At 42.9% G+C, this 19,209-nt stretch overlaps 1 protein-coding gene across 3 annotated transcripts in view; it reads right to left on the reverse strand.

The window, feature by feature from the left end:
• Nucleotides 1–19,209, reverse strand: part of zfhx3b (zinc finger homeobox 3b) — a 159,674-nt gene that overhangs the window by 56,053 nt on the left and 84,412 nt on the right. For all 3 annotated transcript variants that reach the window (XM_053513906.1, XM_053513907.1, XM_053513905.1), the window contains exon 4: nucleotides 15,747–15,978. In XM_053513906.1, the coding sequence (XP_053369881.1) occupies nucleotides 15,747–15,978 (232 nt within the window). The remainder of the gene's footprint in view (nucleotides 1–15,746; nucleotides 15,979–19,209) is intronic.

Consider the following 19,209-nt stretch of genomic DNA (forward strand, 5'->3'; position numbering starts at 1 on the left):
ATCATATACTATATATGGTGCTGTGCAAAAGTTTTACGCCTGCCCCATTTCTTCATATTAAATTCAGTTAAATGATGCTGATGAAATGAAAGTAATTGAAGCAAATGTTTTTACTGCAACAGGCTGCAAAAGCGCTCAAACATACAATTTAAAAAATCAGTTATTTACATGACGACCTCAGCGGCAACCTCGTTTCCCCTCTCGTCTGTTCCAACCATTCAGCATCAGTAATCACCGGCCTGATCATCTGTCATCATCTGCACCTGTTTCTTACTGGTGCATGCCTTAAATTGAGTTAGGATGCTTTTTTTTTGTAAGTTTGAATGATTTATGGGTCACTGTGCGGCATAACAAACACAAAACATTTCTCTGAAAATGCTCAGGACTGAAAATAATGAGCGACAAAAACTTGGTAAAAAAGGAGAACGTCCTTCAGGAACTATTCCTCAAAACTACGTTAAAAATATGAGAAAGTCCGTCTCTTTGGAAGCGAAATACGAAGAAATGAGGGGTGGCTCAAGACTTTTGCACAGCGCTGTATATTTAGATCGCTGTTGAGCAAACCGGAGGTGACGGGGGAGGAAGAAGCCTCGATTCAAAAAGAGAGCACATCCTCATTTGGGGGACACAGGATACCATTATTTGGCACTAAAAGGATGATCTGTGTGAACAGATGAGCACAGGGTAGTGTTTATGATTATAACAGCAGTTAAACTTCAGTCATGCAGTTTCCAGTTTCGAGAGGTTAGACTGTAAGCTAATCCAGTATTTCTTCTATTTAGGAGCGAGCTCTAAATTATTTCCAAGACGGAGAAAAAAGTCTGAGGTTAATATAAGAGCAGCTCCTTGTCAAGGCATTGAGAGTAATTCAACTGACACTGATGAGAATCAATGTTCCTTTGAATGCATTACTTGGCTGAAACAGGGCTTTTGTCCCTTAAAACCTAGCCGGCGAAAAATGATGCCCCATCAAACAATAGGGAAGGTGAAAATATAGAGAATGAGAAAGAGAGAGAGAGAGAGAGAGAGAGAGAGAGAGAATGTGCAAACCTTCTCTCCATACCCGCTCTCACCGGAGCCAAATGGATTCCGAGCACTTTATGCATTAATCAATCAATATCTCTCACTGTACATCAACGGTGCAACCAAGTTATGAATGACCTTTCTGGTGAAAAAAAAGGGGAGTAAAGGACATTTTAATGTGCATAAGACTGTGCACAGCTTTGTAACTTTGGCCTGGTTTTCATCACGCGCGATTACACACGCATAAGGCATGTGGGCCATTAATACAGCCCTAAATACGACGGGGTTAGTCGTTATTCACTTGGCACGTGCGGAGTCGATGAGGGGGAATGAGACCCTATCGCTCTAACACGGATGTCATGCGTGATTGAATTCTCAAATCTGATTGGTCAGAAGTTGTTGAATACATTTCTATAACGGCAGCTGTTCTAGTTTATACTAGCGCACATTCTAAAACATTGGAAGGAGTCTCCAGTGTCAGAGGTCGAGCTGTAACTAAGTTTTCTGACATTTACAGAAGAAAACGGAGAAGGTTGCGGTTTCTCAGTGACATGAAATGAATCAGCTATTAATGAAGAAACGGTTTGGTGTAGCACTTTTTAATGAATAGAGGAATAAAATAGCGACAGAAGAATAAAACAGCTCCAGGCACTTGGAAGTCATGACTACATCGAGGTAACAGTAACTCCGCTTGGTGCCAGGACACATCGTTGATTATTTTTCTCTAACAACATGACACTTAGTGTTCTATTACTTACCTAACTGTGCGATTCGCATAATTGAATCCTATTAGCTTCAGACACGCTGCTCACTACACGCAAGGCTCTGATTGTTTTTCCTCATTGTGTCTTCTTATTAAAAGTAAAGCATCAGGTTTTTCTTTTTTTTAAATCTATTTTTAAGCATAAAAAATAAAAGGATTTGTGATGAAACAAAGCCGAAGCATCTCTTACACTTACCAAAGCCTGTCAGCCTTCGGTGAACTTCTGTGATACACACCAGATTTTTTTTTGCATCAATGAAAAGCCAAGCAAAGCAAGTTAAAAAAATTTTTTTTGTTTGTTTATTTCTTTGCTTTTTTTGCATTTAGTGAAGACACAGCACCATGGGTCCCAAGAATGTAATCAAGGACGGTAGCAAGAAGAAAAGGGAGCCGCTTTCGGTTTGGTTTTTAAAGAAGCCGGTGCCAAGAGGCATCATAAATTAACGTTAAGTAAAGTTTAATGTCAAATTAATTTTATATTTATTTCATTTACATGTCTTTTCTAAATGTTTTGATAACCTTCATATGCAAACATGATGATGATTATAGTGTTGAAAATTGGAACTCAAAATTTTGGAACTTAAATTGGGATGCCGAGGTACCGCGGTATTTTGGAGAGAAGTCTTTATGACAAACAAGACAGAAAGGTACTCTACTTCTCGAGGTGCTTCCGGAGAACTTGCGGGAAAAAGAAATCAGCTGTGCGTTTATCGCTCAATCGTTACTAGTTCCATCCCTCTTTAATCCATGAACCTAGAACTTTCTTGACAAACTCAATAAAATATCTTTCTATTAAAATACCCCAATCATAAAAATCAGATAGTGTTCGCTTTAGAGAGCGAGGAGGGCGAGGAAGTGAGAAAGAAATGGATTTTGGTACATTTAAATATTTAAGAAAGAGATAGAAAAAGCAGGAGAGAGAGAAAGAAAAAAAAATACTTTCCTGGAGGCGGGAAATGGTCGGCAGACAAAGCACTAAAGAATTTGCCTTTTTTTTTCTTTCCTCCTTTAATGGGGTGGAATAAGAAATAGGCAGGGGTGCATAAAGTAATAAGAGAAAGGAGCTTCCATTTTGGCGCCCCCACCTCGCTTCTTTCCCGCTTTTCCTTACGGGCTCTGCTGGAGCGTGGAGGTGAAGCATGGAGACAGAGTGGAACGGACAGGAGCTGACTGCACCGAGAGGCTGAAGAAAGGAAAGAGCTCGGGCCGGGGGCACAAATTAATGCTATTGTGGGTCCAGCGGAAGACCCTTAAACAAAGGAGACATCACTCTCTCCCTCTCCTCCGCCCAATTAGATTTTCTTGCACCGTTTTACATGACAAAAAGAGCGAGCGGGTTTCGCCTAATTCCACCCCGGCGTATTATGCGTCCTTGACACAGGTGCCTCGGAAGCTAAACGAGTGGCAGATTAGCGGAAAAGGAGGGGGGGCGGCTGATTGACAACAACCTGCGCGCACGGTTTGGACACATCTGCTGTAACTCCATTCTACCTCTGACATCCACTCCCCTCGCTCTCTTTAACAAGAGCCTGACATATTCAACAAATACATGAGAAAGAATACACGAGACACGTTTGAAAAAATATTCTCAGGTCTGTCTCCATCACCTTCATCTGGCTTTCATGAAACGGAAAAAGTTTGAATAATATCTACATGATAAAATCACACAGAACTGTGCTTCACTGTATTATTATTACTAACAATATTATTATTATTAATATTATTATTATTATTGCTACTTTTACTTTAAAATTGACTTTATTACACTGTAATAATACTGTATGAGCACTGTGGCTCATGTAATAGCATTGTCTTAATCAAGCAGACACACTTTACTGTATTTTTCATTCTTGTTTTGACGCGTATACACAAAAATGCACAAATAAAAAAATATCCTCTGTTCCTTATGACTGTAACAAGCACTAAAACTGGAGACTCCTTCCATAAATGTGATAGGATACATTAAACCAAGAATTAAAATCATATTTTCAGATCTTCAGCCTCAATAAGCTCAATTTTTAAACCAAGTTTAATACTGTATCAGCTACATAACAATGGTATCTAAAACTGTGTGGGAATATGATCTCATCAAGAGACAGGGTATAGAGGAAGAACAGAAGAGGACTAAGTACTGAGCCTTGTGGATCCCCTCCATGTCACCTCATACGACTGACCTGTGCGACTCGAAAAACACCCAACCTAAACTAATGCTTTATGAACACCTTCAAAATCAATTACATTCCACGATTCTTTGTAAAACCACAAAATACCACATGCAGGAGCGTCCGCCTCTACCGAACTGTCCACATTCTACGGTATTAGAAGAAGTTGAGTAATTAAAACTTGACTGCTATTCATTAAACAATTTTTGTTATACTGTATATATTATAAAGGAGCAGCCCTAACGTACAGCGTGTGCTATTAAAAACCACGGGTGGCTTGTCATCTCCGTGGCAGCTCGCTGACGATGGCTCATTAAAGCCGCGCTGTAAAGTGACACAGGAACTTCAGGCTAATTTCTGCCGCCTCAATTTGTCCTCTTCCATGACGGTATTAGCGCCTGCTTGTATTCTAAGGAAATTCAGGAAAATGCCTTATTATTATGCTTTAGGTCATAATTTCATCTGCTGCCATTACTTGTGGAGAGAAAGGGAAGAAAGAAAGTGAGAGAGTGGGAGAGAGAGAGTGAGAGAGCGAGAGAGAGGAGGGCATTAAAAGACCACTTGAACCAGAATTATGAGATATATATGTGGGCATAATAAAACTGTTAACAACTAGTGCTAAAAACTAATGTTTATTTGGGAGCCCAGGCATTTTTTTTGTTGTTGTTGTTGTTTAACGTTAGCTTGATGTTCCTTCAGCATGTACTGCAATAAGGAGAGCTCGAAAAAACTTCAAAAACGAGTGTGAAAAGCCCTTGGTCAGAGCTTTTTATAGTCCTGCTTTCTGTAACGTAACAGTACAGAGCGTTAGCGTCGGGCCAGAATCATGCGTCCTTTCCTCTTGACTGTGCAACACCCCTAAATCGACTGCCTCGCCTGATGCTGTTAGTGTGAAAATCGACCTTTGCTTGCTTTCTAAACAGTGTATTATTCATCTTAACGCTTTCAACTGGCGAGTTCAGGTTTATCTCGAACCTTCCGTCATGTATACACCAACGTGCCTTCCTGCCTCTTTCTCTCTCTGCAGCTTTTAAAAATATTTTTACACAACAGCAAATCCAGAGCTGCCGAAAAAAAAAATCCCCAGACAATAAAAAAAAAGGCCCATAAACTGCAGCAGGGATTGGAAATTGACAGGCAATGATTGCTTATGCAGTAAGCGTTTAATAGGCGACGTATGAAACGAAGATAATAGCAAATTCAGAAACCAGACCTGGCTTTTGCTTTTGTAATTCCTCGCCATCTCTGGTTAACTCATGCTAAAATATGACTTTTCTTCCCCTCGCTTTCTCTCTCAAGGGTAATAAGGACTTGTGAGAAAAACCTACATTTGACGCAACCGAGAACGGCGTCAACCAGCTTCCCCCTCTGGAAGGGTCTCGCTCAGAATGGTCTCTTTGTTGGAGCGGTCCGCTTGCCAGCGGACGGAACCGTAAACAGACACCGCGCTGAGCAATCGCCAAGACACACAATGCAGAGTGTGTGAAAGCAGATCTAATCCAGCTGATTGAGAGCTGCAGCCTTTGATGTAGCACTTTAGCTATAATGAGCGAAGACCTGGTGTTTAATATTCCTGTCCTGCCTTTAGATAAATATGCATGCAAGAGTCACTTTAAAGAACGTCAATCAGAAGAGCATCAGAAGGAGCCTGGATGAACAATGTGTCCGCTAATAAAATAGCAACGACCAAAGAGGCAGGGGACCAGACAGACAAAAGAGACAGTGTGAGGGCATGGGCCGTCCACCCGAACAGGAGGAACGTCATAAATCTGGCCCGGTCAAACTACAGGAATGTCCCGGTTTGTCAAAAACAAACAGCAGCTTGTCTCTGAATGTCGCTGGGCAGAGGAGTCCTCACATCTGGTTAAACAAAGCTTTCCCTCCATCAGGAAGCTAAGTCTGGACAAACAGAGGCTTGGTTTGGCACTGCTCTGCCCCTACTGGCGACTAAGGAGTAGTGCAGGCATCTCAGACTCATCAGGCATCAGAACTTCCATAGCACATCTAACGTTCTTAAAAGAAAATAATGGTGTCTGAAGTGCTCTTTGGAGATCCGTGAGAAAATACACTAATGTCACATTGATCAGGAACTCATGACGCTCTATCCTTTATCTTTGCACCTCTCCTCTCTTTTCTCTGTTCAACACATGAATAACCAAACATTGGACAAATCGATGGCTGCCGAGCGTGCCCACAAGCAAAGGTTAGCGGAGTTGACTATTGAATTATTCCTGCTCTCCTCATCGGTGCCATCTGCCTGGCCGCTTCTAATTGACAGAGCATAAGGACAGGCAGGGCTTCTTGTGTGTTTGTGGAAAAGTGCGTGGCCAGGCTCATCTTCCACATTAAAGCCTCAGGACGACGGCAACCGCACTCAACACTGATCCGTCGACTCGGCACACGGGCTGTAATGAAACGTGTGGCTCGTCTTTCAAAAGGGCGTTTGGAGTTTGACAAGAGGAGAAAGGATGTTGTTTCCTTGAATTTAAGACCTACAGCATCTTTGCGAAAACAAATCACCGCCTTTCTTTCTTTCTGAATTTCTGCAGGGAAAGCCGCTTATCATATTTTAAAAAACATTTAAAATCAAAAACTTCTCTTTACTGTCTAGGGTTAAAAAAATAACTTCTCCATCCTTTTATCCATATCTTTTTGCCTATTGCCAAATACAGGAGAGCAGAAGGCTCATCTTGCCTTAAGGGGCAACACAGCAACTATTGCACTCATCTGAGAGTGCTTGGGAATTTATTGGATTTTGTTGCCAGAATACCTGACGTCCACAAACCGCCCAATCAATGGCAAATCTATCAAAAGTTAGATCATAATGAGGGATTTGGGGCGGATCCAAGAAGTCTGTTAGTCGGAACCTGAGTGTTTGTTTTAACGCAAGTTTTGTTTTCAGGTTAGTGGGAACAAGGTGATCAGCCTGGTCTTGCTCCAGAAGATTGGGCGCCCCTGGGTGATGACTGGATTTAATCCCACAGAATCAAAGATTCGCTGTCTAACACGTCACTCCGAAATCTCTTATACAGTACGTGTCCAACTGGGTTGTGGTTTCGTTCTTGCGAAGACTACGGTGTTCGTTTTTTTCTTTTCTTTGACATAAATCTGTTCAGATGGGTCGAGGTCATCTTGGAAGAGACCACGCCTGTCAGGGCAAACACGTGATTAGTAAGAAAAACTTTGTATTGATTAGCAGTGACGCCTGCATCTAAGTGAACCCAAACCACGGCAGCAAAACAGCAGAACACAGCCACGGTTTTTCCTTTCATCTCTCACCCATCTGTATCCTGTTATATGACTTGATTTCTGCTGTAAGCACGGCAGCATGACTGACAGCTCTCGTCTTTTAGAGCTGCTAAACCTCCTGTCAGAGGGTGAGTGTAAGGCTGCAGGCTGCCACCTGACACCGTGTTGCCCCATTTGTGGACTGAAATTCCTCACCACAGCCTGCCGGACCCCAGAATAGAACTCATTAGCACGTTTGGTAAGTACAAATGAGACGACTGTCTTCTGATGGCCTGTCTATCTTATGGATCAGCTTTCAAGGAGAGCGCCTTGTAAATGACTGAAAGGAGAGAGTGGGGGGTGGGAGGAAGAAGGAAACTAATATTATAATGCTTTTCTCTCCGGTCCTGCCAGCATAGGCACCGCACCAGGTCTCAAAATGGAGGATGAGTAAAACGGGCTTGTTGAAAGAGGCGGTTGCTTTCATCCACACACTGGGTGTGCAAACACGCTGTTCTAAGTATGTGTGTAGGCAATAAAATGCTCAGCACGTGTACAATTTGCACCTTCCTATAATCCCTAAGGTAAGGGTAGGGTATCTGGGAAACCCTTGCACACACATGCACACACAAAATATACACCACGATATGAACGTTCCCACATAGGACTGGGACTTCTGTTGACCTAATCAACACATACATGACCCTCACCTTTCTCTACTCTCTGCCAGGGCAGCTGGTGGTGACTGGCATCCCAGGCCGGTAACTCACAAGTGGTTGAAGAAATCTAGACACAAACCGCCCTGATTCACAGACAGTCCCAGAATAGTAGCGGCCTTTTCGCTCAATTTGCAGCAGCAGGATGAGCCAGCAGTGGAATTTAAACAGCGGCCGTCCATAAACTGAGAGGCAAAGAAAAGACTTCCTTGTGTGAGGCTGGACGAGACAGCTGTGCGAGTCCCCGCCTTAACATGTGCCGAATGGAAACTCCATAAAGCCGTCACTCTGGCTTTTTAATAAAAGGCCTAGATTCTTTTTTAATATCCTTCAAAATGAAAGGTAATGTATTTATGAAATTCATGCCACGTTCCACGGACTGCAAACAATTTCCTTTGCTTGGCGGCACGCTTGGCTTTAGCTAAGATTAAGGGAAAGACTGGCGGACAGAAGCGCTCCTGGGCCCTAGGGCCATGTCCTGCCTCTAATGTCCTCCCCATCTTTACCTGCATCACGCCAACTCCAGAGTTTATTAAAAAATCATCTTGATGCTTTCTGAGACCGGTGTTGTCATGCCACGTTCCCGGCATGGAGCGCACAGGGGTCAGCTATAATATCCTGTTTCTTGAAAGGTTTAACTTGCATTTTAACAAGTGTGTAAGAAGACAGCATTCCAGACATAGGTCCCATTTACATGTCCCAACAGGGGCCAGAAAAGGGGATCACTAGTTTCGAAGCTTAAGCTCATCCCACCCTTCCTACAGCCTCCTCAACGCCGGTATTTACCACATATGTGTGTTATATGCTCCATACAGACATATGGCCTCCATCTTTTGCAAACACTCACATTAACACAGTCGGAACACTGGCTGCTTCCCTGCTGAGAGTTGACATGTTCCAGTCTGGCCAAAAAAGAAGAATAAGCGCTGTTTAAAGCAGCTCCTTTCTCCCCTGTGTTGACACATCCTGTCTTCTGTCCAACAGCTTGGTTAGGCTCCAGAAACAAGCACACATTCAATATTTGCCCCAGCAATACCACAGAAAAAAAAAAGGTGTTTCCAGTATTTATGCTTAGACTGGCAAGATGTCTGTCTGTTTTTCGAGGCTGTGTTATTATGTTAGTGACACAGGAAATGCTTCTGACTTACCAGAAAAGGTGCTGTACCACAAATTAGATTAGATTTGGGTCAATTTGGGCGTCCAGTACATCCTCTGGCCCGTTTCTTATCTCCTGAATTAAAGGACTATCACAGGGCTTGTTAAGTCTCCCACAACCACATAAACTGTGGAAACGCTTTAAAGTTGCAGTCTGCAGCACATTTGTGGTCTCCCACTAGAGATGTAACCGAATACCAAATAAATTATTCGGACTGAACAAATAATGTGCTCCAAATGAATTTGAATACGAATGTAGAGAAGAAAACACCATCTATCTATCTATCTATCTATCTATCTATCTAAGTCGTCTATGAGACATGATCCCACATGAATTCCTCAGAACAAGAAACGAATTTAGCTGGAGGTTTTTAATATCATGTGATGCAGACAAAAGCATGAATGGTACGAAACATATAGGACAAACATAGTCATGCATATGTTAAGGGTCATGGTATGTTCAATTTATGTTTTATCAGTTAGCACAGTCCCCTTGTACCTCCAGAAAATAGGGGTTCGAATCTCGCCTCTGCTCTTGGTGGGTTTCATCTGGGTACTCCGGTTTCCTCCTGCAGTGCACGTCTTTGGACATTTTCGAATTGTCCAGAGTGTATGATTGAGTGTGTGAGTGTGTTTGTGCTTGTGCCCTGCATGTGTTGGCTGACCCTTCCAGGGTTACAACCCTAACCCTATCCCTAACCCAGTCTGTACCCTGCCCTGAGTTCCCTGGGATAGTAAAGTCCAGGCCCCCGCAACCTTACTCAGGATAAGAAGGTTATAAAAAACTCAAACACTACCACTGACACCCTAGTTACACCCCTAGTGCCCATATCTCGAGAAAAAGGCAGAGCAGGCCCTTTTAATCAGAAAGCTATTTCCTTGACCCAGTGTCTGAGAGCCTGCTGTGTGACTCAAACAGCAAACGCACACAACCAGAGCATGAGCCCAGCAGCATGACCATCTCCTCAAATACACACACACTCTCTTAACAGCCTAAGCACCTTTTATTCCTACCTAACACATCCTTTTTTTTTTTTTTTTTAATCTTACTCTTGTGTAAACTCGTTCTACAGCGTTCAAGAAAATAACCTGAATCCATTAACTCCTGTGATATGAGAGACCCCAATGTGTCAAACGACGACAGGGCCCCGGTGAACAACACTTACAGAGGAACTTCTATCATCTGCCGCTGAAGTGTCACTAATCACACATCACACAAAGATGAGCGCATTTGTAAGGGTTACACTGTGTAAATACAGAGCACATGGGGGAATTTTCCAGCGCACATTCAGAAACAAGAACGTGCCCAAACAGGAACTGACTAAACCGCTTAACTGAGGGACAACTTGAACGGTCGTAGTGGCGACAATAAATGCGACGGCACCGGCGCCACCTCCACATCAGGTCGATGTGTCTCATTTTGCTTAATTAGCTCATCGGCGAAGAATTATTTAATATTCAAGAATAGATTTTATTTGTCAGGTACACAACCATGGACAGTATGATGTAAGTAAAACACTTATACGACTGTCTGTGACCTAAAATAAAAAAATATTTCACTAAAATGAAGAAAATTGCACTAGAAAGTTAAACTAAACTTTTTTTCTTCAATATATATATAATGTTTAAAAAGTTTATGCTAAAAATTTATAGTTATTTACAAAAGGTAATATCAAACAATTTAAATAAAAAAATAAATTATTAACCAACAAGTATTTTAGTTGGTAATTTGCAATGCAAAAACATTCTTATTTATGATGTAAAATTTATACTTTCTTTTTTTTTTTTGGGTGGGGGGGGGCTTTTTTTATTCATTTATGTTAAATAAATAAGTGCACTGTGTGGGAGCACTGGGTAAACTGAGAATGCATCACTGGACATCAAGCTATATGTTTTTGAGAAATAAAACAAACAGTGCAATTCCTTTTTTTTGCAATAAAAATGTAAAAAATATATATTTTCATTTACAGACCCATCTCTGTTTTAGTATTTATAGTTTATTTGTATTCCTATCTGTCTATTGTTTTGTATTATATATTGTATTTTATTCCATATTTGTGTACTTCTTGTATCTGGTCACTTTTTCACTTCATTATTGATATTAAAGGTGGCATGAAGATCAACACCGTGACCTCACACCCTGGGGTTGTTTTTGTGGATTTCTTCAGTACTCTGGTCCAAAGACATGGTGTATGATTGGGTTTTTGTGTGCGTCCTGTGATAGATTGCCACCCTGTCTTCTGTACAGAATAAATGCTATATAGAATAAATGAATGAATTTATATTATTCTCTGGCTTCGATTCTATGCTTAATTTTTACTTGATTATTATTATTAGTAGTAGTACTATTAGTAGTGGTTATAGCAATAGCAACAAATGTTATAGCATGCCGTGTTGCACCAATTTCACAATACAAGTTAAGGAGAACCTTTGGCCCTAGACTGAACAGCTAAGGCACAGTGCTGTGCTAAACAGGCATGTGGTGTGTGAGACTACGTACACAAGAATTCTGCTCTCCTCTGGTCTCAGTATCTGGCTGGAAGAGGTTGAGGAAGACAGACACAGGCTTAGCAGTAGGTCAGGGTGCTTACACAGCACATATTCCAAGCAGAGGCAGGAATTAAAACAATGGCTGCTTTTTTATTCTTGAATGCCTCTAATAGGAGGAGATTCATCTCCGATCCCCAAACACTCCCTGGGTGCTAAAGAAGGTCAAAGACTTGACAGCCGAATTCCCCTAAAAACACCTGCACTTTAACCCTAAGTTTATCCACATACAGTACTGAAAGTGTGTATGTGTGTGTGTGTTCTGCGCACGATGTGAAGTTGGTTATTATTTAAAAATAACATTAATAATAATAATAAAAGAGCAGAGCAAGCAAGGCATAAAAATATGGATCAAAACTGAAAACAAAGCAATCGATATTTTCACAATCGATTGTTTTCATCAGCGAGCGTCTGCTATGACACACTTTCTCCAAATTAGAGGTATGGATCTTTTTTTTTTTTCTTTTTTTAAATGATCCTCACTGGTGGTGCTAACAAATGACCAGAAAATGAGATCTGACAGTTGCAGAGGCGGTTCACCAGGATCCAGGCTAGCCCTCCCCGATGGGTGGCCGGCAAAGCCTTAATGCAGGGCTCTTTACAGCTCCGGAGCTCGTGGTTAATGGGCATTAATGTGTGCTGCCGGGATTCTCGATTCCTTCTTTGCTAATTGTTTTGTAAAGAATGCTGGAGGTTGAGAGGTGCCAGTGCCAGTGCTCGGCCTGAGTCCGTAGTGCCGCTTCACAGAGCTTGTTCGAGTCTGATAAAAATACTCAAGAGAGTGCAGAGGCTATTTAAAACATAACAGATTTAGCAGATAGTACTGTAGATAGACCCTGCGCACGCTTCCCCGCCTCTTTGCTGGGACGAGACCATGTCCTGAGAACGATGTTGTAATCTGAAGCGCTGATGCAGGTTGGTCGAGAGAGGGGGGGAAGCCCTGGAGAAGTGATGCAGCGACTAACGCCAACTAAGCTGCCGCAGCCAGAGGAGTAGCCAGGGGAGTTCCTGCCTAGTTGACCCAGAAATCAGAGGCCAGCTTTGTTTTAACAAGTCAGGAAACCTTCTACCACTTCAGCGACTGGCCTGTTACCACAAGAAAGAATTCACAGCCTCAGAAGAGCTAGCAGGGAGGAAATTAAATGTTACACCAGGAAAGAACGGTTCACAGGGACTTGGATGAGGAAAGTGGGGTGGGGTGGGGGAATAAGGGACGAACTCGTCACCTCTAAACCTTCATCAAAGTATTTGAATAAACATCTCACGGTGAAGCACGGGGTGTCCTAAGGCCTGGCGATCAGGCAGGAATTCTTGATTACACACTTCGTTTCGTTTAACGGACCTCGAAAATGTGTGGGAAAGGGGAGAAAAGTGAACCCAAAGCCAGGACGAGCGAACTAAACATTTGCCCCATGCTCTTTAAAAGGGATCTGGCTGGCAGTACCGAGGAGTTACGGGCACAGACCCAGGCCGTTCCTGGCACTTAGCGAAAGAGAAAGAGCTGAGCTGGTTGGTGCGAGCCAGAGCCTGATCCTGCATCTGTAGGGCAATCAATCAGGCCTTCAGCGTTCAACCTGCAGCCGGCAAGACTTGGTAAACACCATGTCACAGGCTATTAACAGAGTAGTTCCTCTGAAACGGCCAAACAGCACTGACTGGCTGCTGCACGCCATGACCGTGATGTCAGTCAGCAGGTATCAGCTCTCTTTCTTTCTCTCTCTCTCTCTCTCTCACTCACTCTCCTTCTCGCTCATTCGCTTTCTGGTTTATGCATGCCTGAAACAACAGCATCCCTTTGAGCCTTTCCTGGTTTGATTTGCACTCACCTTGTCCTTCATCTGAAGCTCCCAGAGACAGAACACAAGCCTAGTTGCTGGTTTTAATTACCTACGTTGCAGTATAGTTGACAGAAAGTTCAGATTTGATAATACCACAGGATAAAGACAAGGGTAGTAATTAAACACATCAAAAGCTCACGGCTATCCGGCACAACCGGCAATTTCTAAATGACACGGATATCGCTCATCACATTAATACCGAGGCTATTCGAACATTTTATTTCACACAGGAGTGGAAAAAGTATAGTTAAGTACCGTAAGAGTAAGGATCGCTCCCACTTGTGAGAGTGTAAGGAACAATTAGTTCGCTAAGGGCAAAGTCAAACTCAATGGGTTTAAAACGTACTGTAAAAATTAAATTGAGGAAATTAACAGCTCGCAATTAAGAAGCTGAAGGACTGGAAGGATTCCGGACCGGACATTGTAAAATAAAATAAAATAAAAGAACCACATTGTGCAGCATGCACACAGCCACTGAGTGGGTTATAAACGCAGATGTTTGTAATGAAAATGTAAGCAGTAGAAAGTACATTTATTGATTTTTTTATTTTTTATTTTGTAAGTGTGCAAGTATTTCGTTTTGAACACTGCAAAGTGAGGTTTGCATTGTATATCAGATTGCACGGGTTTGGTGCAACACCGAGGAAAGATGTGTGCAATTGTGCATATGTGTGCAATGATGTATTTGCATGGGAGTGTGTATGTGCGTGCGTGTGTGTGTTGCTCTGCCCACACAAACCCCACTGCAGGAGCCATTACCTAACCTCCAGCCAGCCTCACAAACAAGGGAATCCATTAATGTACATCAAAGGTTAGCCAAGAAAATATATAAATAATCAACCAAAAAAGTGTGTGTGAGAAAGAGAGAGAGAGAGAGAGAGAGAGAGCGGGAGGGGGGGGGGGGCATCAGACTTGTTTGTGAACTCCACCATAACCCCCCACACCCCCCCCCACCCCCAATCCAACCTACAAACTTACTAAATCCCCAACCCCCCATCCTTTTAACCTAAGTGGGCCTTCCTCTTGCCTTTGCATGTTCACTTGTCCACTGCACTGTAGTCATTAACATATTTGGAGTGCAGTGAGCAGAAAGCTTAATTGTCCTTAATTGCTTGGCTAAATATGTTCTCTAATGATTTGCCTCAGATCTGTGACTGCCTTTTGCGCAATTTCCCGGCCGCTGGCTTCATTATCCCTGCCTCCTCAGAACAAAGCGTCTTCAGAGGCCGACTTACCCCTTTCCAACCAACCAACCCCCCCCCCCCACATCCCTTTTTACTCTCTCTCTCTTTCCCTCTCCTCTCTCTCTTTCCCTCTCCTCTCTCTCTTTCTCTTTTTACTTCAGCACAGAAAGCGGCTGTATGCAGGCTGGCAAAAGAAAAAAAAAGGGGAGGTGGAAAGCACAATAGAGGCCCTTTGTCAGGGTGCTCGAGTCAGAGTGATTAGAAAACCAAATCTGTGCTGAGACAGAGTGTTAATTGACCGCAGCCCTGTCTTATTAATCACTGACTAATGCAAGGACCCCCGCTTTTAACCCCCGCCTTTTGTTTTTTCGTCTCCGCAGACGCCATCTTTGTGTACGCCTAATCGCTGTTCGATAGTCGCAAAACCGATAGTTCGGGACATCCCGGATCAGAGTTGAAACGGTGATTTCTACCCCGCAGATCTCGGCTTTTAGCTACAAAAGTGCTGTATGGAAGAAATGTCCTGGACTTAGAATGAGGACCAGGACCTCGTGGTCCAAGGAACTAACTTTTTTAAATGTTTCATTAGAAATCTTACCTAAAAGTTTTTGTTTAGATCATCTAATTAAATGTGATCCCTTCAAATACGAAAAATATAAAAATTCTACTTAGGCGGTTAAAAACATCAGATTCTGTAACATCATATGTGAAGCAAAAGTGGCACCGTGATATCAGACGTTACATCCATCCATCCATCCATCCACCCATGAACCTCGGTAGTCCGACTAGGGACTGTGGAGGTCACTGGTGACCATTGTATTTATTCCCATTTTTACAACTGTTGTAGGACCTCTGGTCAACATTCACACACATTCACACACTACGGGCCACTATTTGGGAACACCAATTAGCCTAATCTGCATGTCTTTGGACTGTGGGAGAAAACCGGGGTACCCAGAAGAAACCCACCAAGCACTGGGAGAACATGCAAACTCCATGCACACAGAGATGGGAATCAAACCCTCGACCCTGGAGGTGCAGTGCTAACCACTATGACATTATGTGCGGTGTATTTTTTTTTAATACGTATGTGCACGTGTTTGTAAACAACCGTTTCACGCCGTTCTTACCGATATCGGCGGAGGGACACTTGCGGATGGTGAAGATGGCACTCAGGTCCTCCTCCTCCTCCGGCAGCCCCTTCTGCAGGCGCTGCAGTTTCCTCAGGCTCTCGCTGCGCTGGTGCTTCATGGAGCGCACGTGCTGGATGAGGTTGAGCTTGGCCTTGGTCGAGTAGTTACACAAGACGCAGTGGTAGTAGCAAGCCTCGCCTTCCACCGCACTCTCATGCTGCTGCAGGTGCTGCAGAGACAGAATTAAGGTAAGACAGAAAGAACAGAAAGAAAGGCGTTAGCTCTGTGAAATACTTCACCAGTGAACAAATCAGAAACTTCAGCACTATCTAGTCCGGACTGGCTAATAAGACAAACTGGGAGGCAGGGACACCCTGTCCGTGTCATCGTCCGCTGGGGATTCAATAGCACGACGGAACGTATTAGGCTTCCCTCCTCCGTAGGATGAGCGTGAAGACATCGGGAGGGGAAAAAAAGGAAGCATTGATCTCCTTCACTCAGGAGAAGAGTCTGTGTCTGAAAAGGAAACCTCCAAACATCTGCCTGTTTCACGCATGGGATGCTAAATATTGATCTCGCTTACAGAGAGAGATACAAAAACCACACTCCAAAAGCATCTAGAACATTCCTTGATGGGGAAAAGCTTGGAAAGGAGGAGGGAGGCATATGTGTGTGTGTGTGTAGGAGAATAAGAGATGACCGTCAATCCGCAAAGCCACAACAAGCCTGACCACATCGCATCCCCTACAGTGACACAACACTTCCATCTGCCGCTCCCACACCCGATCATCGAGCACACCAGCCTCAATCAATGAGACAAGGCCGAGAGCGGATAACATGGCTTTACAGCTACACGTGTCTGACCACGGATCTCATACTACCACCACCACCACCTCATCAGCATCCCGGCACGTTGCCTAAAAAAAAGTTCCTCGCCCGTGCAAACTACTACTGTATCACCCCTCGCTAAAGCTGTTTCAAACGCCAAAGCCTATCGACAGCTTTCCGTGGTTATAATCAATGCCAATCTCTCCTAATTCATTTTTTTCCCTTAATCTTCATAGTCATCATCTCTCTAGCCAGATTTCACTTTCATGGACATAAGCAATAAAAAAAAAGCTTCAAATTTGAGGAACCGAGTCCAATAATATACCCACCGAAAAAAAGAAAAAACTTGCGCTGTCCGTCATTAATGTTTCATCGAGATCTGCCGGCTGTATTATTAAAAATAAATTTTCCGTATGCGCAACCGACGTGCTCTCCATTTCATCTTTGTGAGCAGAGTCTCTGCGAGCCTGGGTAAACAGAAACAGGCAACGAGAGGCAGATCAATGATCCGCCTTCGTTTTTCTGGATCTATTTACCAAAGGTTTGGGAAGCTCTGGATTATCGGTTAAGGCTTTCGAAAGGTTGCGGGTTCAAATCCCAGCCTTGCGCGGCGGCCAAACGAGGCGAACGAGAAGATTTGTTTTGATCTGTAAGTCACGAGGACGCGGCAGGAATCCCGCAACATGTGCGACCGGACGCTTTTCCTGCTGTTGCTGCGATTCTCCTGGAAGGAGAAGCTCTTAATCCCACAAACCTAACAAAGGTCGAGGAAAACAAATTGATTCATTAAGATGAGCCTGAGCTCGCGGTGCGGCGCGGAAAAGAATACAGCGAAATGCCAGAGAAGAAACATTAGATTTTGTAACCCAATTAATGACATATGAGGTGTTGAAAGCGGAGAGTGAGAGCAAAGCGGGAAAAAAATATTAAAATATTATGTTGCCTAAAATGTGCTCACTCATCCTGCGGTAATATTTAATTTTCTGGTAATATCCTAATATCGCCATAAGGGTTTTTTTTTTCCTGGACAATTGTATTCCATTGGCTCAGGTATCGTATGTCTCAATCGTACACCTAAGCTGTACATTAGGGCCACAGCTTCCAGGAAAGGGCTTTTGCTTTTTTCTGTGTGCCCCACAGCTTCATGTAATGGAGTTATTAGGTGATTGTAAAAGGCTTTGCTTTTTCTCTCTCTCTCTCTCTCTCTCTCACTCTCTCTCAATCACGTTCTCTCGTCCTCTCTCGCTTTGCTTCCTTCATGTTCGAACTGGAAGAATGATGTCATGGAGACGTTGCTACACACATGAACCAAAAAAGAATCAGTTATCGAGTTCAAGGAATAAAAAAATATTCATTTAGCTTGAACAATTATGCAAAAAAAGGTCTGTTCTTTAGGATTTAACATTTTAAATTCTGCCATCCATCCAGAGCTACTTACATTTTATCTTATTATACATCTGAGCAGGTGAGGGTTAATGGGGGTCAACGTGGTGGTGGGGTTTGAACCGAGGACCTTCCGATCAGCACGCCAATGCCTTAACCACTGAGCTACCCCGCTCCTATTTTATAAAATTATATTTTATATAAATATACAATAAATAAAGCAAGCTTTCAAATTTTGTACATTTTGGCTTCAAATTGCTGTCAAAATTGTCCATTGGTTTCAATGACTCCTATACATTTTAACTTGCGTTAAATGTATAGCGTTGCGTTTCTTTTTATATCAATAATCCAAAGGGGGAAAAAAACATTAAACAAAAGTTTATTTTAAAATTACCGCTGTTATTCGGACCAACGCAAGCGTACAAACTGCAGCACTGAAGTTTCGGAGGTGTTCTAACACCGTTTAGTCGCCAACTTGTCCCTGTGAGCGCTGCCTTTTAGGGTCTTCGGCGGCGTCACTAATTGTAAATCAATCAATCATGTTTATGGAAGGTCTGTAGGAATGTATAGAAAATCAGGATGTGAATCTGGTGAAGATTTTCAGCTCGGTTTGGCCTGCAAAAACTTTTACACACAAGATTAATAAGACTGATAAATGAGGATCAGAAATCCTTAACCATATACGAGGCAAGAACAAATAAACGAAGAAACAAAGACAAAAAAAAACAGACAAAAGCAAAACAGATGACTCTGAAACTTCAAGGCTGGCTTCGAGGACACTGAAGAACAGGCTAGGAGTTTTATAGCTCCCACAAAAAGGGCAGGATTTACAAAGCGGGGGAGAACCTGAGCTGGCCTGGCCCAGCAACGAGCCATATATCATGGCATATATATATATATATATATATATATACATATACATATATACCCCCCCTCTCCACACTGCCTGCTCCAAAATACCAACACCACCTGATTGGATTTCGGATTTCTTACAATTCCAGGACGTGTTTTAATCACAAAAAAGTCTGACCACAAGCACGTTGAAAGTGACAGGACGACAGGAAAGGAAAGTGGGACGAGGAACCCAATGTCCCGGATGGTCACCATTGAGTTCCCATAAAACATCAGATGCCTTAATAGTACTCGAGTGGACCTACACACACACACACACACACACACACATTGCATCTAAAGCTATTCACATGAGTGACCTCTGAAGACGTTATCTATTGTAATCTTCTGTCCTACC

This window comes from Clarias gariepinus, chromosome 15, assembly GCF_024256425.1.
Source record: "Clarias gariepinus isolate MV-2021 ecotype Netherlands chromosome 15, CGAR_prim_01v2, whole genome shotgun sequence".
NCBI lineage: Eukaryota > Metazoa > Chordata > Actinopteri > Siluriformes > Clariidae > Clarias > Clarias gariepinus.